General features: G+C 37.8%; 1 protein-coding gene across 5 annotated transcripts in view; it reads right to left on the bottom strand.

The window, feature by feature from the left end:
- Nucleotides 1-3942, bottom strand: part of LOC140509960 (uncharacterized) — a 54312-nt gene extending 50370 nt beyond the window's left edge. For 2 of the 5 annotated variants that reach the window (XM_072618125.1, XM_072618128.1), the window contains exons 1-4: nt 3724-3941; nt 1665-1811; nt 382-613; nt 1-128 (exon numbers count right to left, since the gene is read on the bottom strand). The exon at nt 1-128 is cut by the window's left edge and continues 25 nt beyond it. In XM_072618125.1, coding sequence (XP_072474226.1) covers nt 1-128; nt 382-561 — 308 coding nt within the window. In that variant the 5' untranslated portion in view covers nt 562-613; nt 1665-1811; nt 3724-3941. Of the gene's footprint in view, nt 129-381; nt 614-1664; nt 1812-3723 lie in introns of all 5 variants that reach the window. The other 3 variants (XM_072618127.1, XM_072618126.1, XM_072618129.1) reach the window with 3 other exon arrangements.
- Between the last annotated feature and the right edge of the window lie 20119 nt (nt 3943-24061).

Raw genomic sequence — 24061 nt, 5'->3', positions numbered from 1 at the left:
AGCTTCATCCCCCAGATGCAAAGTTCTCTTCCTAGCATGTAACGTTCGTCTCGAATAGTCTTGAGCAAAGGTTCAAGAGAAACTTCTGGGAAGCCTGCTGGGGAGATGGCAGGGCTTACGAGCATCAACTGAAAGGTAAGAAAAAATAAGTAAATAGTGGCACTACAAAGAAAACCTTTGAGTATATTTTGTTAAGTGGATGAGGAATGTTGCAAATAAACAACACAGAGACGTACAGAATTCAATCAGTTGTGACCTGAAAATAGTTACGTGTGTGTAGGTGAAGTTAGAGACAGTAGACCTGAAGGGAAATCTACTTGGTTGGGGTAGACTCTGGGAAAAGAGAAGAGAAGAAAGAGGCAAGCTGGAATGTTCCTTCACCTTCCTGAGAATCTTTTCATTCTCTATGCTGGTTTTCAAGGCCTTCTTGATAGCTGGGCACACAGAAGTCTGAGACTGGACACAGTGCTTCTCATATGTTTTCAGAAATTTTGTAAGAACAGAGATGATAGACAAAGAAGATCTTTTAATTTTTGATTTTTCTTTCTTTGTCCTTGGCATGTTTTAAAAATTCTGTGAGAATCTTCTTGATGGCTGAAAGCATTTGCTTATCCTGAAATATAAGTAGCAGATTTACCATTACTAAATTCAATTATACATTCATTAAAGAAAGGGAAAAATTGCATCTATAAACAGAGGTTGTTGTCATTGTTTGGTCATGTCCAATTCCTTGTCACTGCCTACTGGGTTTTCTTGGCAAAGATGCTGGAGTGGTTTGCCATTTTCTTCTCTAGCTCATGAGGAAACTGAAGCAAACAGGGTTAAGTGACTTTCCCAGGTCACACAGCTAGGAAGTGTCTAAGGGTGGACTTGAACTCAGGTCTTTCTGACTCCAGCCCCAGCACTCTATCCACTGCCCTAGAAGCAGATGATGTGAGCTTAAATCCTGTCTCAGCCACTACCCTCAGCCAGGGTAGATCAATTTTTTTTAACAATACTTTTTTTTAATTTGAAATTTTTTTCTTTCCAGGGAAAACATGCATTTTATAGGACCTGTAAACACATCAATATGTTTCCATTGATTTATGAAGTCAGTACCTTTGGGAACGTTGGGATATCATCAAACCCAATATAATATGCAATAATAATGAAAAAGAGAAAAACATTAAATTGGGATATTTTGTGGTTAAAAATACTTGCAGCAGCAGCTTTGGAAAGATGATTTTCTTAAATCAAATCATTGCTCTTGGTCATTTTATTGTTACAGCAAAGCAAGGCTATTTTATTATTGTAACAGTTTTCATTTTTCATTTTTTATTTTAATGGATTGTCTTATTTTGCTCAATTGTTGTAAGTTTTCATGTAGACAAAATATTTAAAAATAATCTGGAGTGCATTTCTTTGAGTTGTGATCACAGTGAAAAATATAGAAAATAAATTTCTATGACCTCAGGACTAGCTGTTTATTCTCATCACTAGAGAAATCTTCTAAAGAAAAAAATTTTACAGACACAACAATTTTAAAAATTGAGAGTGTTCATTTTTTTATGCCTTTAGGAAGGTAAGTGAATACTGAATCAATGCATTGCATGTCAAAAACTGGCTGCCTTTAGGAAGGTAAGTGAATACTGAATCAATGCATTACATGTCAAAAACTGGCGTACCTGTATATGCAGTACATTCTCAGACAATGCAGCATTTTAATGGCCACTACAGATATCACACAGCTGGTAGGTCAAAATAGTATCCTAGAGCAAGAATTGCCATCAAGTGCCCACTCAGTGGAGGTCTCTGACTTTGCAGGTCCACAGCTAAACATATGAGACAACTATGTGAATATCAAGGTAATAATACTGAAAGCAGCTCTAGCCCCACAGTTAAGGACTAATTCTATTTTAATCGCTAAATAGTTGTTTGTATTGATTTTCATTGGTGTTTATTGTTTGTATTGAAGTTAATGTTGCTTCTAATAAGACGACTAATAAAAAAGTAGCAAAACCTGAAAGTAATAAAGCAATCACATTCATATGGGCTATATATCTCAAAAGCTTTCTATTTATCTCTATGTTAAAAAACATACTGGCTTGATTCTCTTGACAAGGAGTATTCTTCTGGGCTCAGGCAGTTAAGGCAATTATGAATTTTGTTCTTAAACCTGTTATTCATTAAAGAGGAATCTTATTGGGGAAAATCTGAACCAATAATACCACGAGTTTAAAGGATCACTAATCTGAGCTTTGCTGCTTATTAATTAAAATAAAGGGGCGTTCCCATTGGTATGTATCCTTTTCTTGGTGGAGCACCTCAAGGAACTAAAGCAAAGACTTAGGTTGTTGAGGACAGTAAAGAGAGAAAGATGGCCTCTGCTGAAAGCTGTTGCCTTCTCTCCTTCTCTTGAATCCCCAGAGTTATGTACCTTCTTTTTCCCTAAGAAAGAAGGGCCATTCTTGCCCTGAATCTTGTCCTAAGAAACGTTGACCCTTTCCAACTTATCCAGACTTGACAAGTGCCCTTTGTGACCCCACACTTTAAGTAGGTGAGATGACGTCTTGGCAAGTGGTCATTCCTTCCCTTTTCCTCCTTCCCTCAACACTCCCTGTTTTATCCAACAATTTCACTTTCTTTGTTTCCAGAGAAAATGACAAATAGCTCTCCAGAGCCAGGTCACCCAAATCCTTCTTAATTTTTCTTCTTTCTTTCTAATCTGCATTGCACTGTTCCCCTGTCTAAACTGGAATAAGAGAGTAGGGTTCAGAGGATCAAAGACTCAGAGTTGGAAAGAATCTCAGAGATCATACAGTGCAATGCTTTCATCTTACAAATGAAACTGAGGCCTATGGAGGCTAACTGACTTGTCCAAGGTCACACAGGCAATAAGCAGAAGAAACAGAATTCGAATCCAGATCTTCTGACTTTTCCTCTTATTTTTTTCCACTGTATCAAGGAACAGAGTACAATCAAAAGACCTTGTTGGTTCAGTTGGTAGCCCATTGGGCTTTGAATCTGAATCACGAAGGGTTCAAGTCCTTAGGCTAATGAAAGCTTTTTCTATCTTATATTTTAGTCATCTTTCAGTTATCCTCTTCAGTACCTCACAGATACTCTGCAAAAATATTGCTGAATAAATGAAGAAGGAATTCTTTTGGAATCCAGAGATCTAGGTTCTCATTTAAATACTTAAACACTTACCAGCTGGGTGGTCATGAGCAAGTCACTTAGCCTGTGAGAGCCTAGTTTCCTTATTTGTAAAATCGAATGGAGAGTACTTGTACTACCTGTGTCAAAGAATGGTTATAAGTAAACTGTCTTGGAGGTCTTGCTATAGAATTGTATGATGTATTATATTGATATTATATGTATATTATATTATATATATTATATGATCAAAAGATCATAGACTTGGAGTCTTAGAGGCCATCTAAGCCCAAACCCAGCATTTTACAGATAAGGAAACAGAGGCCAGAAAAGCTAAGTGACTTGGTCACTTAGCTAGTAAAGTGTTTGTGAACCTGGCTTCTCTGATTCCTGCTCTAGCTCCCTTTCTGCTTTACCATATTATTAACAAAGTTGGAAAACACAGTCATAATTCTGTTCCAGTTCCATAAATAGATAAAACATTAAACAGGACATAAAAATGTATTAGTCATCCAATTCTGGTTTTTGCAAATGATTAATTGTCAGTAATGCTCCCATCCCATGGACCCAGAAATTAACAAATGGTACCTGATTCTTTACTGAAATGTGAGTCTAGTGGAGAAAGTTCAGGCCAGGCAAAAGGGCTCCCTTGCTCCATGGCTTCAGTGCCCATGGAGATAACTGCAGAACACTGTCACTAGCAACAAAATTGAACTCTGGAGTCTTAACCGCAGCCAAGAATCTGTGAGGGGAGAGACGAGGGAGGGGGAGGTTATTTTCATCCAAGAAGAAGGTGCAAAGTGATGAGTGCAACGACAAGAGCTGCCAGAAACATGTAGTCCTAAAGCAGATTTCTTCTTTAACTGGAAGCTTTAAAAGTGTCAATGACAGTGAAAGAGGAGGGAGCATCTGAGAGATGAGTGGAAAGGAAAAGGACAAGGGGGAGCTGGGAGAGGGAGAAAGGGATATGGGGGGAGGGGAAGTACATAGTTTCTCATACTAAAATTATGATTATTGACCTTCCCTCTGGGTGATGCAAACTCTTTTCTCTATATGGGACAAATCAAAATGCCAAATAGGATATTTTTGTTTCCCAACTTCCACTTTGAATGCCTATAGGTATAACCAGGCTTTCAGCCAAGGTGAAAATTGCAATTAACTTCGGAGAGGGGTCCTGAGATATCTGTCCATGCACTCATAAACTGCACCTAAATATTTATATATCTCACCATGTGAAAATATATATTCCATGAGGATTTTCTCTTACAAAAATCGCAATGCTGAGTCACCATATGTAATATGGAAATAGGTTAGCTCTTAGGAAGGAAAAAAAGAGCACAACTGGACTCATTGGGTCAACTTTAAGAAAGCAAGAGAGGAGACACATTCATTTTGAGTGGGTGACAAAGGAAGAACCAGTTTAGAATAGATGTTGAGTGAAAAAGGCACTTGAGAGACCCGTCAAAACAAAATGACACCCAACAGGGAGGTGGAAGAACAGGTTAACTTTAGGGGAGGAAGGTGGGGAGTGATACTGCTTTCTTTCCCTTGATTGGTTCAGAATGTTTCTTTTCTAATTCTCACTCACCACTGAAAGGTTTGATCCTACAGACCAAGAATGCGTCTCCATGGAGTTGGTTACAGTGGGGATGGTACATGTGTAACCAGAGAAAGAAGTTAAAGTGAAGAAAGGGAAATTCTAAACTTAGAACATGATAAGTATCTGGCTATTTAACGGAAAAATAATCAAATCAATTAGCAAACATTTATTAAGAACTTGCTCCGTGGCAAGCATTGCTTGAAGGCCTGGAGAGACAGAGAAAGGTAAAAACATGCAACAGATTCCTTGTATATGGGTTAGTAGCTTCTTTACATTGCCTTTCTTCCATCAAGGATCTTGGATCCCAGTGGATCTAAGGAGAACAGAAAGGAAACGTAGTCACTAACTTAATGACTGATTGAAGCGTTCTGCTCCAAATGTATGTCCTAGTTACATATATGGGTATGCTCACTTTTTTCACTGATGGTGTGTATCTTTGTGGGAGAATGTGTATCAGGTTTATGAGGGAAAGGTTTTATTTTTACTATTATTTTTTCTTACTCCGGTATTGCACTGAACGCTTTTGGTTTGAACAATTTGTGTCTTACAACTGATTACAGAAGGTGAACACGTTGGTGGGGGCTCATGTGCTACGGTTTTCAGTGGATAAAGACTCACAGAGTACCAAGAAAAATGGAATAACTTTGTCTGGGGGGCCCATTACGAGTTAGGAGATATCCCAAGTGAGACGGAGACCTTCTGCTTTTGCAGTAGACTTAGCAGTGGGACTTGGAAGTTGGAGATGGAAGAGAAGTGGAGTTGAGAAGAAAGACAAGATGGAGAGACCTAGGGTGGTAGTTATAGATAATGCTCCCACATCCTTCTGATATGCCAGATTGAGCCCTTTATGAGGAATTTGACTTTCTCTACTAGGAAGATTCCATTTGGGAACTGGCAGAGAGTAATGGAATTTCCAGGATCAAGAGATGAAAGAAATATAGCTGCCAAGGGAAGGGACCTCTGTGTCTCAGCCTGCTGATACTGAAAGGAGTTTCCTTTCCTCTACTGAGCAGATAATTGAGGTGGCAGTCTTTACCAGGGATGAGTCTGGTACCCATGTCTGGCTAGAGATTCAACACAGACTGCATTCCTCTGGACCTTGGTACCTCTGAATTCTTGGGTCTAGCCAAGTTCTTGGTCAAAAAGCTTAGGCTTCAAGATTCTGTAGACTCTGTCTTGATTATGCCCATTATGCTTAATTAGGTCATAGGTGATAGAAAGAAGAACTTGCCTCTTATCCTGTATATAACTGGTATGTACATGACCCCATTTGGGGTTTTCTTGGCGGAGATACTGAAGTGGTTTGCCATTTCCTTCTTCAGCTCATTTTACAGATGAGGAAACTGAGGCAAACAGAGTTAGGTGACTTGCCCAGGATCACACAGCTAGTATGTGTCTGAGGTGAGGTCTGATTTGAACTCAAGAAGATGAGTCTTCTAGACCCCAAGGCAGGTACTATCCACTTCACCACCTAGCTGCCTAAAATGATGCTATGAGATCTGTTATTCCACCTGAACTAGAGAAGAAAAAAAAAAAAGAAAAAGGAATTAATCAATGAGCAAATATTTAGTAGGCAAGAACTCTGCTAAACACTGGTGATATCAATACAATGAAAGAATCTCTCCTCACAAAAAACTTACATTTTATGCAGGCATTCATAACTGAGGGTCCATGAACTTGTTTAAAATTGTTTTGATAAATGTTTTTCAAAGATTCATCTTGTTGTGCCTCATCTATTTAAGAGCATCATTCTGAGAAGGTACCCATAGGCTTTGCCATACTGCCAAGGTGGGGATGGTCCATGACTCTAAAAACTTAAGAATGCCTATTATACAATAATGGGATGGGACAGAGAAAAAGATGAGTGAGTAAGAGAAGAAAAGAGGTGTGGAGTAGCTCAATTAACTAAGAAGTTGTCAAAGCTGTTTTCAAAGTAATGCAGCCTGGTTGAATAGAAAATGGTATAATTATAGCCATGGGACCTGGCTATGCTGCTTATTAACTGTGTGATCTTGGAGAGGTCACTTGACTTATCAGAGCCTAAGATTTCTCACTTGTAAAATGAGGGGTTAGGATTAGATGACCTAAGGTCCTTTCCAGCTCTGTGGTTTATCTGTCACTCACATTTCAGTCACTCAAGTACAATATTCTTGATATCAGAGAACATGAAAACTAACAGCAACTGTTGCTTTACTTTCCAATAGGGAAACCAACTAATTAATTAATCAAGAAGATTTGACTGAGTGAAAAATACTACCCACATAAATTCAGTTTGGGGGAATTAAAAAAAAAACCCAGCCTCACCATAGTTGCTTAGTAAATGTCCTTTCTAAAAGCTAAATCAGTCTGACTGATAATCACTGGAGAAGTACACTGATGGGGACTTATGAATGACTACTAAAAATACTATCTTCCTTAGAGCTGCTTCTGGAACTCTGAAGATGTAGTAGTAATCACCCTCTGGGGACCCAACATACTCATTTGAGTGGAAATGGGGAAAATAACCTAAAGGAGGAGCTACATTGTGAAGAATGACCTCAGAAATCATTTAGAAGACCAATGCTCCTACACATTCAAATTCTCATTATGTGTCAGGCACTGTCCTAGGTGCTTAGGATACAAAGACAAAGACAAAAGGAGACTGTTTTACGCTAAGACTTGGGTCTCTCTCTCTCTCTCTCTCTCCTCTCTCTCCCACCCCCTCTCTGTACATATATATATATGTTTTCTTCGGTAGAATATAAATTCCTTGAGGCCAAGGATTGTTTTCTTTTAAACTATTAAAACTTAAAATGTTAGTAAGACTTTTGAGACACCTTCTATATTATATTTGTATATCATATACAGTTATATAATGTCACACACAATTAAAATATAGCATATATTAGGTACACAATATAATTATATTACTATATTATATATGGTATAGGATATATTATAATTGTATGTGATCTAGTATTGAAATATATTTTTAAAATTTATATTTATTTTTTCTAATTACATGCAAAAGAATGTTAAACATTTGTTTTTAATCATAATAAATGAACATGTTATTTTATAATTATACATAATATATGATATATAAAATAATATATTTATGTTGATGTATTTTTCATATATTTACTTTTTACATAATAATAGTTTTACTTTGTATGTATTTTTACAGAAATATATACAAAATAAAACAAGATAATTTTGGCAGAAGTCAGTAACATTTGGGGGAGGAGAAAATGCTTCATGTAGGAAGTGGCTGTTAAGGAGAGAGAGAGAGAGAGAGAGAGAGAGAGAGAGAGAGGGAGGAAGGGAGGGAGGGAGGAAGGAAGGAAGGAAGGAAGGAAGGAAGGAAGGAAGGAAGGAAGGAAGGAAGGAAGGAAGGCAGGCAGGCAGGCAGGCAGGCCTAAGCCTGGCACAAGTGCTCAGCACAAAATATGTGCTTAGTAGACATTTGATGATGGCTTGATTAACATGACCTGAGCTGTGATCACATCAGTGGAAGTGAGGAAGCTCTATCTAGTGGGATTGATTAGTGGGGAAAAAGGCTCCAATGCTCCAGGGGCATCATACTCATTAGCTGTGAACTGAATGATGCAGTAGTGGGGAACCTGGGACTTTGAAGTCACATGTGCCCCTCCAGGTCCTCAAGTGCAACCCTTTGGGCTGATAGTCGAAAACACCATTGAAAGTTAGTAACTACTCTGGGTTTGAATGGTTTTCCCCCTTAGGGCAATTCTTTGGAGGGAGGTCAGTTCATAAAAAGTGTTCTAGAAGTTTTTCCTAGGCGTGGGTAGTATAATGTGGCAGAATAGCCTTGGGATGATTTGAATACAGAAACACCAGGTGAAGATTTCCTTTCTATTTACTGCAGGAGAACACTCTGATCTGCTTCTCATTTGGGCACAAGGGTGGGCGCATCATTTTCTGATTTACTGAACATAATGACCATGAATTTGTCTGCCAAAATTGTAGCTACTTGAAACCCAACACCTGAATGTTTTTCTTTTTCAATAAAACAGAAAAAAAAGACCATTCATAAAAATAGTTTCAGGAACTAACATATTTGATGTGTAATTCACATCTTAAAACAATTGCATTTGACCTACTTTGGGGGTGTGAATCATGTACTTCCAATTTAGGATTTAGGCTTCTGCAACTCAAAATAGATAGAACCTTTTAAATAATCTTAGGATGGAAATGGGTATTTTATATGGCCTATTGATAAGTTATTTAATATTTTGGGACAGTGCATCACAGGATCATGGAAACAATAAATTTTGCTCTGTAGCAGATTATAGTGGAAAGGACACCGGATTGAGGACTGGTCTAAATGGTTGCAATGTCCCTTAAAATTATGTGGTTTCATAAGGTCTGAGTTCTAATCTCCACTCTACTACTTACTATATATTCAGTTACAGGCAAGCTCCTTAACACATGTGGGTCTCAATTTCCTTATCCCTAAAATGGGGAGGGTGAATTAAATGAGCTCCAAGTGCCTTTTCCAGATCATAATGCATAAATAACACATTACGCAGTATGTTATAATAATATATATAATGGCACATTATTATATAACTATTTTATGTAATAATAAATGCTGATGAGCACACTTTTATAAAGCACTTTCAGGTTTACAAAGCATTTTCCTACAATCTTGTGAAGTAGGTCGTTAGAACCCCGGCTATTATAACCTTCATTATTCAAGTGAAACACAGAGAGATTGAGTCCAAGTAGAATGGATGTGCCTTGGGGCCGAGTTTATTTTCTCTTTCGTATTTTTATTTACAGCACTTAGCATACCAAGTAGTGCTTAATAAATGCGCATTGAGTTAAATTTGTTTATTAAATTTTATTTATGAAATTGAGTTAAATTTATTAAAATTATTAAGAGTCAGGGACTTGAATAGAGATTTGCCTGACTCAAAGACAAATATTCCTTCCACTGCACTGAATCGTTTCTCATTTTATGAGGTTGATGTGTGGGATGGATGGAACTAGGTCCTATACCATTGTCTGTGATTCTACTACTTTTTATACATTGCTACATAATATATACTCATCCCAAACTGAAAACTGATAAATGTAGAAGCATAACTTTTTTAACATTTTAATTTATTATTTGTTAACATTAAAAAATTTTTGAGTTCTAAATTCTCTCCCCTCTCCTGCTTCTCCTCCACCCACTGAGAAAGCCAGCAAAATGTGAAATCATGCAAACTCTCTCCTGATGATTCCCAAATCTTCTCTAGGCTCTCTGCTATCCTCCAGTCTCCCATCTTCAGCTGCCAAGAGGATACTTCAAACTGGATTTTCATAGACATAACCAAACCCAAATTCATTATCTTTTCCTCCAAAGCTGTCTCTTCTTCCTAATTTTCCTGTTACTCTTGAGGATACCACCATCTTCCCAGTTGCCTAGGCTCATAACCTAGGCATCATCCTTAATTTTTCACTTTCATCTGCTAAGTCAAATTTGTTGCAAATTGTTGGCAATTCTACCTTAGAAATAGCTGTTATACATACCTCCTTCTGAACTTTGACACTGCCCTGGTGCCCGCCCTCATTACCTTATGCTTGAACCATTGGTAGAACCAGCTGACTGGTTTCCCTATTTCCGGTCTCTCCCAAATCTAATCCATTCTCCACTCAACTGTCAGATTGATCCTTCTGAAGTGCAAGTTTGATCATGTCACTCTCCTATACATTAAACTGTGGTGACTCCCTATCACCTCCAAGAACAACTCTAAAACAGTTTATTTGGCATTCCAAGTCCTTTACAACCCAGGTTCTTCCTCTCTCCAGTCTTTTTACACCTTGCTCATCACCCACACATACTCTACAGTCCAGTGACACTGGTCTCTTTGCTGTTCATCACTCAAGTGGCCCCATCTCCTGATTGAGCATCTTCACTGACTGGCCCCCATCTCTGGAATCCTCTCTCTCTCCCTCCTTATCTCCACCTCCCAGCTGGCTTTCTTGGCTTCCATCATGTCCCAGCTCAAATCCAACCTTCTACAAGAAACCTTTCCTGATTACCCTTAACTGTAAGGATTTTCTTCCCTCTGTTGGTGACGTCCAGTTTAGCCTGTATATAGTTTGTACGTAGTCGTTTAGATGTCGTTTAGACCTTGAGCTCCTTGAGAGCAAGGACCGTCTTTTGCATTTTTTTCATCTTCAGAGTTTAGCACAGTGCCTGGCACATGGTGGACACCTACTAAATGCTTCTGAACTGACAGACTAAATCTACAATCTTTGGGAGAGTGACTTTAATTCTCTCACGTTGTTTTTCCTTTCTGACTTTTCAATCTCCATTCCAATGCGCTTATTAACAAGTAGATTGTGTATTAAAGGAAGCAATAGTCATGGAGCTGATAACCCTAATGTCACCTGGGTTTCCATATTTGACAAACTGTTTAACTTAAAACCTATTTTTCTCTGCATGTTTTTGCATTCTTTGTTGCCAGTGAATACATTCAATAGAATCATGTAAAGATTCCCTTCTGTGTCTTAATATTCCTGGAACCAACGTGTACTTTAACAAACATATGGAAAAACCACTTTTGGTTGAATGAACAAATGAAAGACTGTTTGGAAGAATATAAGCTTAAATATCTGGCTTTCAGTGCTCAGGAATAAATTGTTGGCAATCACAGGGAAGGACTTCACAGTAGAAGAAGGGGGTTGTGTATGCCTGCTTCATGCATATTTGCATTGGGATTATTTGCAAGACTTTTACCAGGATCTAGCCTTCCTTCTTTTTTCTCAGATGGTAGGTTGGTTTCACTTTTATATTCGTTGTTTTCTCATAAATGTGAAGTATTTCATTGTTCCATCTCAGCAAGAGTCTATGAGTAAAGCCATATGAGAGACTGTTGATCTGCTGGGATCTCCACTGACATGGGAATGTCACCCAAGGAGTACTGACCATAGTTCATAAAGTTCATTTAACTGTTGAAGAAACAGAGATTAAATGGAGATTAAGTGACTCACAGGAAGTGAGCATGAGAGAAGAGTTTTGAACTCAGGTCTTCTGATCATCAGACTTCCATGATAGGACCTTGTTCTCTAGATAGGGAGCAATGTCCTGAGACCAGGATGTTGTTAGATAGAGTTCATGGAACTCATGGACCAAGAAAGAAAGGATAGATGAAGCAGTCATAGCTGAAAGGACGGTATCCAAAATAGGTGCTGTCCTCTGACTGAACAACTGATCTAGTTCCTACTCTGTACCAGGAATGGTGCTGGGGAGTTCCTACCTCCAAGGAGTGTATATTCTAATGGTGCTTACCTTAAACAATTATAGAGCAAATGAAGTCCACAGACAGGGCCAGAAGTCCATTTGCAAGCTGAGGTAATTGGTGGATCATACTTCTGAGAGTGCCATCCAGCAAGTTGTTTCTAGAGTGTTCCCATCTGGGGTTGGCACTTGTCAATGTCATTGGCATGCTGCTGCTGTGAACATAGAATCACAGAATTTGAGAACTGGGAGGACCTTACCATTCATCTCTAGACCAAACCATGTGAGAAATTAAAAACAATACATTTAAAATATGTATTTACTAAATCATTTAAAATAATAATAATAAGCTCATTGCATGTTAACATAATTAAATTAGACATAATTATAACTATATTATCCTGATTAAACTATTAATCATTTTGATTATTTTTTATTAAGTCTCTTTGGTTACTTGAATATAACATTAAATCAACTTTAGATTCAAACCCTTCCCTCAACTATTCTTATTCCCCTAATTTCTCTTTTTTACCTTACTGTCATAGCTAGCATTTCTAAAGTGATATCACATAGGAATGGTGAGAATAAATAGCCTTCTGTTCTTAATATGAAAGCCTCTAATGTTTCTCCATTATATATAATGCTAGCTCTTCACTTAAACATTCTTTACTTAGACATTTTTTATGATGCTAAGGAAAAAAACCCCTTTCATTACTATACATTTTAGTTTTTTTAAAAGACATTAACTGGCATAGTACTTCATCAAAATATTTTTATCATTGATTTCTATAGATTTTACATAAATATTTATATATACCTTTTCTGTAATCATTTGGTATCTATGGTTTTTCTCATTGGTATTATTTGCATGATAATTATTTCCATAATATTGGGCCATGGGCCATTATAGTCTTAGGAAAGTCTACTTGAAAAATGACTGTTTTAATGTATTATTGTATTCTATTTCCTAGCATCCTATTTAATTTTTGAGCATCAACATTCGCTAATGATATTAACCTATCATTTTCCTTTCCCTCGTTATCTTTGCCAGGTTTGTCAATCAAAACCATATTGCCTAATGAAAGAGTTATAGAGGGTGCCTTCCTTTCCCATTTTTAAAAAGTTTAGATAGTATAGTCATTATTTTAAAAAATATTTACTATACTTTAGCTGTTATCCATTTGATTTCTTGAATTCTTTGACTTCAAGGAATACATATAATTTCAGTGCTTTTATTTATCTATTTATTTAACATAGGAGTTCACTAAGGGACTCTTTAATATTTTCTTTGAAAACTGGATTATTTGGGGTACGTATTTCCTGTTTTATCAATTTTTGTCTTCATATTTGGCAACTATGTATTCTTTTAATAGTCTCAACTTTGCTAGCACATATCTGTGCATAAAAGTCTCTAGTAACTTCCTTTATTTTGTTTGCATTAATACCATTTCTTATTTGAGAAATATTATTTTTCTCTTCATTTGCTAATTGCCTATCAATTTTATGTTCTCTTTTTAAAAAAATCTGCTTCATTTATGAGTTCAAGTATTTTTTATTCATAATTTTTATATTCATAATATTTTATTCATAATTTTATTGATTTCTCATTTTGAGTCATCTGTTATTAAATTCATTTTCTTCAGCACTCTATTCATATCTATAACTTCATTCTTATTTATCATTTGATTTATTATAGCATTACTGGAGTTTTGGAATCTACTATTATTGATTTTGTATCTAATTCATTTTACAACTCCATTAGTTTTATTCTTTATAAATTTAGCTGTCAAGCCATTAGGTATATGGCATTCATTACTGACATTAATTCATTCTGATGTGAAAATGTCCATCATTTATCTTCAAAAATAATACCTTTTGGGGAAAGCTGATTGTAGGATGAAGTTGTATAACTCAACTTTTCTTAGGATGTATTTCATGTTCTCTTATTTCTTGCGTATGTAGAAAAATGTAAAATTCGAACTTTTTTTTTTTGGAGATGTTATGGTCTTTTTGGCTGGTTGTAAGATCACACCACTATTACAGACTTGAAGGTTGGTAATGATTGCTTCTGGGTGAATTAAGTTTTGATTTTATCTCTGTGGGTGGTCTTTGCATTTTGTCAATTTCCAATGTGTTCCACATTTGAAATATTTATGAAAAATTTTAAAATGATTTCCTGAAATGTAGAATTCATAATCTTTTCTTTGTCATAGTTTTTGGGAAATCCAGCAACTCTTGATTTTTTTCCCCCTTGATCTGTCTCTGTTTCCTTCTCCTTATCTCCATCCCTTCCAAATTTCTTTTCTAGTCAAATAATTTTATGGGTTTATTTTACTGTTTCTAGTGTTCCTTCCCAAATTCTACACTGCAACAAAATAATTCTACTTTTCATTGAAACAATTGTTTCATTTATATTTTCCATGTCAATTTTATGTTCCTCTATGAAGTTCTACTCTGATGCCTAGTATGGTGGTGAATGAAAATTCATTGTTTTTGTTTAAAGAAAAAAATGATATATACTTTTTATTCTGCATCATAGATACTTATAAATAAATCCTCCACCACCAAGTCAACTTTCCCTTACAACAAATAAAAATGATTAAGCACAACCAACAAATATAATAATCTAATTTGTAATGCATGCAACATTTCACACCCATAGTCCCCCATCTTTCCAATGCAAGGAAGGAAACACATGTTCTCATCTCTTTTCCAAACCTACCATTTGACTCTTGGTATAGTTATCAATGTGCCCTCTGCTTCAGAGGATGAATAAGTAGAAAAACTCTAGGAAGAATTTGACAGGATCTTTCCAGAACAAATCAATATACCCTTTGTTACTTAAATGTAAAGACAGTCGTAAAAGAAAATGAAGAGAATATATTTAAAAAGAGAAACAAAAGAAGGCAAAGGCCTATGGACTATGCAAAAACCTCACACATGTATGTAGCTGCTCATGAATGAACTACTCCTTTGAGGAGACAAATTGGGTATTTTAACATTTCAAGTACTGCAGAAATAGAAAGTAAGTACAAAGCACTGAATATTTTGCAAACCTATACTTTTAACCTACCTAATAGAGGACTCATTTCTGTCTGGAAGGGCAAAGGTTACTTAGAAGTCTATGAGTCACTGGCCCAATGACCATATTGAACTGGGAATTATTTTTCATTTGCACAGATTTAAGAGCTATGTTGTAGTCTTGTTGCAAGAATTCTTAACCAGAGACCTTTGAATTTGTTTTAAAAAACATTTTGTCAATTATATTTCAATACAATTTGTTTCTTTTGTAATCCTACAGATTATATCTTATGCATTTAAAAATATTGTTCTGAGAAGGCTTCACTAGACTGCCAAAGGAGTCCATAATATAGGCAAAAAAAAAAAAAAGATTAAGAACCCTCAGCTTGGAGGAATTGGTGGATATTTAGCATATTGCATTTCAAATGGCTCTCCAAGACGTCTCCTTGAATTCCATATTCAGGTAATGAGAGAACCTTGCTAAGAAGAGCAAGGTGCTTCATTTCTGTTTGGCACCAAGGCTCTCTAAGATTGTTGTTTCAGTAACACGACCCTCTAAAATTCAGAAATGGTAAAAAAAAAAAAAAAATTACATGCTGGATGATAATGATCCAGCTTCAACCCCGGGGAGTAGGGCAGGTCATCATTTCTCAAACTTGTTTCATGGGGAGCAAAATCTCAATGTGCTATTTTACAGAACTGCATAAATAAACTCAGAGGAGTTCCCCACAAGCAAGAACAGGGAGAAAACATTTTTTAGCCCCTCTCCCCACAATCTATCTCTTTCTTTTTCCAAGATGAATGAATTAACTTATCAGATTAGTCTTATGGAATGAACATTAGGTCAAAATTAGTGGTTTGTGAACGTAAGATTGAAATTGACAAGGGCACTTTCTTCCTTTTCTAGTTTTTTTTTAATCTTATTTTCTTAGGTGTGTCAATTAGCAGGTAGGTGCCTTTAGTGCATGTGACCCAAGGTTTTTGTTTCGCTTTGTTGTTGGCCCAGATGTGTGATTTCATTAGTGTTGGGAGCTCTCAGTGGGGAGACTGCATTTACTGATGTAAACTGGCATCTGTTCTGTACCTTATCATCTTAGAGATTTGTCTTTGGGCACTGAGAGACTAGGTGACCTGCTTCTGGGTCACATAGCCAGTATGTATCAGAAGAACTACCTTCCTAACTCCAAGAGAGTCTTCTCTTTCTACTCTCAACCAAAAAACTGCTCTTTTAAAATAGTATAGTCTACTATTTCCCCCCTTCATTTTCCATTTTAATTTTCTAGACTTAAGAGTATCTCATAGCTGGAAAGAACATGAGGGGTCATTGAGATCCATCCGCTCCTTGATAAAAATTATCTTTTACAATAACATATCCCTTCAGGATCCCCGTCTGTCCCACATGTCTGCATCCATCTCATGCCCCAAGCTTCTGAGGACTTACCTGCTTCCCAGCATATGTGATCAAGGGGATCTTATAGAGATGCTATTCTAATACCCCCTACAATATGGTCTGCCAGTCTCTGTTTGAATACTTCTACTGATGTCACCACCAAAGTACTATTTATTCTAGAGAGACAATGGGGAGAAAAAAAAATTCTTCTCAATAAAGTCCGATTTTTTAAAAACTTTTTGTTAATTTTAGACTTGAATACTAAAACTTAAATATACAATAAGAAAAGAAAAAGAAGCATATTATAAACTTAAATATTAAAACTTAAATACAACACAAGAAAAATATGTCGTGCACAGCAGAGCGTAAGAGAGGATTTAAAATATATAGCAATCAATTTCCATTTCAAGGAAGCTTATGTAATAAATACTACATAGTGTGTTGAGAGCTGTCCATCTTTGCTTCCTCGTAAGTTTTCTCTTGTTCTCTGCTGTGTACTTTTTATTTTGTCCTTTCTCCCCCTTTCTCCTCCTTGCCCTACCCCTCTACCCCCAAGGCTACAGTTAAGCATGGATATTAAAGACTGATTTCCTTAAAAAGAGACCCGGAAGTGCTAAGGTATTTTGATCAGCATTATTTCCAAATGTGGAGTGTCAAAATAAGCACCAGACAACAGCTTGGAAGAAATCTCTTGGCTTTGGCACTCCCAAAGACACTGGAAAAAAAGATGCTAAAATTGCAACAAGACGTATTCCATTATTTACTTGCTATGCTAGTAAAAAAATACCAGGAAGCAGGGTGCAGGGGAAAGAATGCTGAATTAGGAGTAATTACACCAGAATTCAAGTCCTAGCTCTGCCACTTGTTGCCTTTTGACCTTGGGCTGGTTATTTGTCCTCCATAGGTCTCAGTTTCCTCCTTTGTAAAATGAGAGGATCGCATCAGACCACTTCTTCCAACTCTCACTCTATGATGCCATGGATACCGAGTTGTGCTTGGTGAATAATGGGCATCTGGATCCTGGGATCTGGGCAGAGATGAAGGAGTCAAAGGCAATCCTGAAAGCCCCCCATCAGACGCAGAGACCCTTGCTGACTTTACAATATGCTTTAATGGGGAATGGTAAAAACTCACAAGTGGAATCAAAGCAGCACTTGGCCATCCAAGATGAAAAATTAAAATTTAAAAAATATTATTGTTGGGAAGACTTGGGAAGGAGCTAGTGTGGTGCCTTTTACACAAATATTGTGAGTCACAATAACCTTGTTTACCTTATTTTTCCCTAGGCAAATAAGGAAACATCTGTGGGGGTGCTGCTGTTTATTTTTTCTTGATGAGCATGGTAATAGTGGAAATATTTTCTACAGGATTGTAGAAACGGAGGAACAGTTAGGCAGAGCAGAGATTCCATTTGGAAAATAATCTTGTCATGGCCTGTGAATCAAGAAAGTATGAGAGTTCTAAGGAGGACCATTTTTGGTTAGAGATGTCAGGATTCAAACTTCTTTCCGTCTAAGATGCCAGGTCAGGCTGGCAGTCAAAACTTGAGGCTGGGGGCGGATCCTTACCTTGGCCGATATGAAGTTGTTTGAATGTTTTTGTATCTCAGTTTCCCCAGGTGCAGAAAAGAGACAATATACCTTGCTTTCCTGCCTCACATGGGTGTTATGAAGTTCAGTGCGGTTGCCCAAGAAAGGTCCTCATCTCCTTTTGAGGAAAACCCCAGAAAAAGTCTATAAATTCATATTATGATTACTGTCCTACTGCCAGAATATTGGCTCTACTTTGGGGCTTGCCTATAGAACGTACCAGAAAGGGTGATTTGTGTCCTCAAGGCAGGAGAAAACAAGGTTGTGTCTTGTTGGGACATTGTGTGGGAAAAGCAGCAGTACTCAGCCCCTAGTTAACCAACTAATTCAGCCTGTTACAACAGGTACTATTGAGATCTACCATGGAAAGAATCAGACTGCCCATAGTCAAAGACAACCTCTGACACCCTCTACCTCTGCGTTCCTGGGTAAGTCACGACCTCCCATGGACCTCAGATTTCTCATTTGTAAGAAGAGAGGGTTGGAGTTGATGGCCTTCATTACATCTATAATCCATTGATTCTAGGTCACTTTACCTCTTCACTCTGGGCCTCAGTTTTCTCATCTGTAAAATGAGGGGGTTAAACCAAATGCTTTTTAAGCCTCTTCTGGCTCTATACCCGTGATCCTATGACTGAGGAATCCATTAGCTAGAACCCTCAACACAAACTCAACAACTTCCAGCACATGTTGTGCATTTAGCCCAAGGTCCTCTATATTCTACATCTGTAGCAGGGGGCAGTAGCATCTATGTGAATGGCAGTGCAGTGTAGTGGGAAAGTTTTGGATTAGGAGTTAAGAGAACTCAGTGCGAGTCCCAGCTCAACCTTTAAGAACTTTTTTGGGCTTCATTTTCCTCATTTGTTAAGTGGAGAAGTTGAAGTAGATAATATGTATGATCTTTTCTAGCTTAAAAATACTGAGGTGGCTCAATAGAAGAAAGGACTTCTAAGAAATTAGACTCTCCAAAAAATGGACTGTGCTATGTCCTGGGAATAAAGCACGCTCTGTACATGTCCAAGTTTCTTCCTTCCAGGAATGACTGACCTAAAGTCCCCAATTTGGTAAAATTATGCCATGAAGAGCTTTTCCTTTGGCATTTTCCTTGTCTTCTGATCTTCCTGACTTCCACAGATGTGTTTGGGCACGATGAACAATGGCTAAAAGAAGAGAGAAGGACACCAAAAGAGAGTGTGAAAAAAATGCCAAAGATAAAACATACCCATCACCCTAGTAGGCTGACTGCTCTAGTGGGATCTTTTATAATGGAAACACCTTAGTGGAGTCACCTTGTGGCAAGGATCAGAAATTCAACTTTATCAGAGGTGATCAGGCTTTGGGAAACTGACTTCAGCTCAACAAACTCAAAAAAGACTAGTTAGTAAAGCAGAAAAACAGATTTCTGAGAAATATACTTGGCTAGAACACTTGTATTCTAAAGGTCATGCCTTCTGAGTGGGTAAATCTTAGAAGAAAAAATTACAAAGAATCCGGAGATGAGCATAGAATTAGAGTCAAGGATCTTAAAGGCAATTTTAGGAAATATTTTCACCTAGCTGGGGCGGTAAGAATATAAGCTAATTGAGGACAAGTGTCTGCTAGACCTAGCATCTTGCCCATTTTGGAAGGTGGGGAGGAGGGTTCTGGATCTGTGCTTTCACCTCAGTGTGGGAAACTCCCCTGGAGAAAGTTCCTCCATCTAGACAGATCAACAATTAATCTGTAGCTTAAAGTCATAGAAAGTTTCCTGGGAGGAGAAGGTAAGGAGACTCGGCCATGGTCACAGTACTGGTATGTTTCAGAGACAGGTCTTCCTGACTGGAAGACAGTTCCTTCTCTATGTTCCTATGCTGCCTTTCTCTGCTTTGTAGATAGCAAGCATTTAATAAATGCTTATGAATTGATCTGCCTTCTGCTCTAGAGATATCTGAATGAATGAATAAAAAAACATTAAGTGCTTTCTAGATGCCAAGCACTAGACTAAATGCTGGGGACACACACACAAAAACCGCAAAGATAGTGTCTTTCTTCAAGATGCTTATATTCTCATGGGGGAGGAAACATGCAAAGGGGAATGGTACTTTGGTCTGAAAAGCTGTAAGAATGATGAGTGGGGAAGCCCTGGGTGGGTGGGTGGGGTCCAGATTGGCACATGGTCCAGGGATTTGCTGGAGTCAGCTCTTCCTGGAGTGGGAGAGCCAATGATTAAATTTCAGTGTAAGCATTTCAATGTGAACATTTACTGTGAAAAATCATCAAATGCTATCAATGAAGGCTGGATTTATTTTTTATTGATTGTTGGCTTAAGAAAGTGACGGAGATGTTAATAATGCAGATTAAATGCAGTAATGTGTTGGCACTCCACCACACTGGTTGCTAAACATTTACCAGCACACTCTGTCCAGAAACAATAGCCAAGTTGATTAGATCATGTTCAGAGTTCTAGAACGAGGGGATGAGTGATCCACTTAGGAGGAAGGTAACTGGCAATACTGGAGTAAATTGAAGCATTGTTGGGCTTTTCCCTCAAATGATGAGAGGCATTCACCAATCAGGAGAGTATACATTCCTATCTAAAGGATTTGCACTGGTTTTCACAAAATAAAACATCAGTTTCCCAGGGTAAATGTTAGTGGGAATGCTAACCAATTCTTCCTCTTGGACCTTCCTTTTTCCATACTCCATCACACCTGAACGGACAAAAAAAGAAGAGTCTTTTCTCAAATCTCACTCTTCTCATTTCATCTATCATATTACACATGGGTTTGGGGGCTTCCTGATTTTCATTTATATGTAACATCTGGTTATAATAATTAGCTTTGTTTAAACACAGAGGACAATATAATGGTCTCTAAAGTCCACATGGTTCCCTCATCTTTGACATGAGGGAGTTTATTTTAGATGAAAACTTAAGTGTTTAACCACAGTGGTTTTGAGTTCCCACTTTGAAAAATTATCAATACTTTAGGCAGAAGTTGGGCTTGCTGCATAACTTTATATTTCTCTCTCTCTTTCCCTCCTTCCCTTTCTCTCTCCCTCTCTTTCCCTATCTCTGTTTTTCCCTGTTTGTCTCTCTCTGTCTCTATCTTTCCGTCTCTCTCTGTCTCTATCTTTCCCTCTCTCTCCCTGTTTTTCTTTCTCTCTCTCTTCTCATCTCTCTCATTGTCTCTCTCTTTCCCTGTCTATCTTCTTTCTTGTCTGTCTCTCTCCCTGTTTCTGTCTGTCTCTATCTCTCTGTCTCTCTTTGTGTCTCTTGCTCTCCCCTCTGGCATCTTTGTGGTTAGGTCAAAATTCAGTTTGCTAGAAATATCTGGGAAACAAAGAAGATTTTATCATAGTGTCAGTGACAGGCACCAGGAAAAACATTTGGGGGGAAAAAAACTGATCTTGTCTCAGTACTTCCCTTAGTCTGAGTCTTCTGCTATGAGATGCCAGTGGAACCAAAGAAACTCCTTCCTCCTGACTCCCACCTTGCTTCAGTCTTTTCTTCTCTGTTGGTGTGCTGAGAATGCCACACTTGCTCCAACTTCTTGAATTCTTTGATTCCAGTCAACTCGATGCTTGGATGTAGGACTTGGGTGCTATGATGAAATCCCCCAGCCAACTAGAACAAGCTTCTTATCTGGCATTGTTTTACTTCATCAAACGACTTTCAAAGACTTTCCATACTTAGTTTAAGGCCTATGGTTGAAATTGATTATTTAGGCATCTTATATGATAATATAATATAATAATCTTATATGATAATGACTTGATTGAATTAATAGCAATAATTAATTAATAGATTGAAACACCCTTTCAGTCTCCCTCCAGTTTTGATTTTTGCTGTCTACATTAAATCTACCAGAATGTGTTTGGCAAAGTCCATAGATCTATATCACAAACTTTTTAGTCATTTGAGGAGGTTCTACATTTCATTTTTGAATGCCTTCTTCACTGACTGGTCCTAAAGAATCTTACAAAAAGTCTGCATGGTGCAATTTGAAACCAAACCTGGTAATAATTCATATTCTTCTTACTTCCAAATACATAGTGGTAAAATTGAACAAATATCATTTTTGCAAAGTCCTAGTAGGTTGATGTCTATCTTGCTGTTTCCACAAATGGCTTTCCCCATCAAACAATTAAAGAAAGGAAAAGAAAAAGAAGTCTTCTTTCTCAGAGAGAAAGCTTAATCCCTACAGTGACTTCAGATTACTTGAGACTCTCTCCACAAGGATTAGGGACCTGCTGTTGGATACATGTCACTCTTTGACCCTTTGCTGAGAAACCAAACTGTTCCAGGTGAAAATTCAAAACTCTTTCATGGTTGTCTCAACTTTTAAGGCTATCCAACTGGGGTCTGGATGTCCTTTTCTAAGTAGAGCACACCCAGATTTCTCTGGGCACTTCTGAACCATCCCCTTTGAAGATCCCATACATTTCCTCTGGGTCCTTATTCCAAAGGGCACCTTTGGAATGCCCAATGAACATCACCACTGCAAAGGCACACCTATTCTCATTCCAGACTCATCCAATAACAAGTCAAATAAATTCAGGTAAAGATAACAGAAAACAAGAATGGGGCAAAGTTTCCCTTGAAAAGGGATTAAAGATTTAGGGTTGATTACCAGAAATATCTTGGTCAACAGGCAAACTTAATCCTATGAACCTAGACCACAGATTAAACTTGATTGATTAAGCATCTTATTACTTATTTCAAGTGTGAGAGGGTGACTTGTTTTTAGCAAATATTAATGAACCTTACCCTTACACACACACACACACACACACACACACACAATGTGCATATACATATTTATAAATCTTTCATGTAGATAGTTGTTTGTACATAGTCTCCCTCATTACAATGCAAGCTTCTTGAGAGGAAGGTCCATGTTTTTGCCTCTCTTTGTATTTCCTGTGTACAGCACAATGCCTGGCACATAGTAATCAATTAGTGCTAGTTGAATGTCTGGGTAAAGGGAATCGAACGACACCAATGAAGGTTGTTTCTCCTATCGGCACTCACCTTTTCTTCTGCTTTTTTCTCCTCCTCAGCACTGCCCCCCCCTCCCACCCCTGCCCCCACCCCTTGCTCCAAATTAGGCTCATTCTGGCAAATCCCCTAAGGTGTTAACTCAGCAATTAGCCAATCCTGGCTGAAGGCATGGGCTACAGGTCTGACCCTTCCCAGGGACATTTGTCCTTGACAGAGGATTACAGGAAGACCAAACTCTTCAAAACTCAAAGGAATGAAGTTGCAGAGACCACAGTAATAAGTGGTGGATGGGATTGATATTTTTGGACAGGGAACCCTGTGCAGGCTCCCTCAAATAACACCCTAGACTCCTAGTGTGAGGCTGGCCCCAAACAGAAATCAAACTGAAACAGGTAAAGGGAGCCAATAAAATGAGCTGAATTAGGAGTTTTCAACTCACCATGAGCTCCCAGCAGGAAGAGACTTATCATTTGCTATAAACAGGGCTTTAATTAGATCCTGGTGGATTTAAATCCTCAGGTTTGGCATTGGTATTTGAGAAAATACCGAAGGGCTAATTGGGAATGGTGAACCATGATTTGGTAGAATCTCAGCATTTTTGTAGAACTGGAAATGGACCTTCTACAGATGAGGAAACTGAGATTGTAAGAAGGAAAGTCACTTGGCCAAGGTCACACAGCTGATAAGTGGAAAAACCAGTATTGGAATCAACCAATCAATCAATCAAGAGCCCAGGTCTAATTCCTACTTTAAGGCTTTTTCCACAAGAAGAGAAAAAGCAGAAGATAATGAAAATAAAAGAAAATGGAGCCCGTGGACATTACGTCTAGTCTAAAATGGTAGTCCTCTCTTACCTGGAAACAAGTTACAGGTGCTGGAGGTTTCTGGGGAGCTATGGAAAATATGCCACCCCCTCTCAGTGACCTTTGTCAAGAATGTAGGACATCAGATAGAAAAGACTTAGGCTTAAGACTGGAAGGCTTAACCAGAAGGAAAATAAAAACCTGGAAAAGATTACAAATTAATTAGAAACTCTAATCTGTAGCCCTTGGTAGTAATTAAGGAGACAGCTATCTGGAATTCCCTCCCTGTCTATTTATAGGAGAAATATGGG

This window comes from Notamacropus eugenii, chromosome 6 (genome assembly GCF_028372415.1).
Source record: "Notamacropus eugenii isolate mMacEug1 chromosome 6, mMacEug1.pri_v2, whole genome shotgun sequence".
NCBI lineage: Eukaryota > Metazoa > Chordata > Mammalia > Diprotodontia > Macropodidae > Notamacropus > Notamacropus eugenii.
Note: the sequence above shows the minus strand (reverse complement) of the source record. Positions and strands in the feature narration are given on the sequence as shown.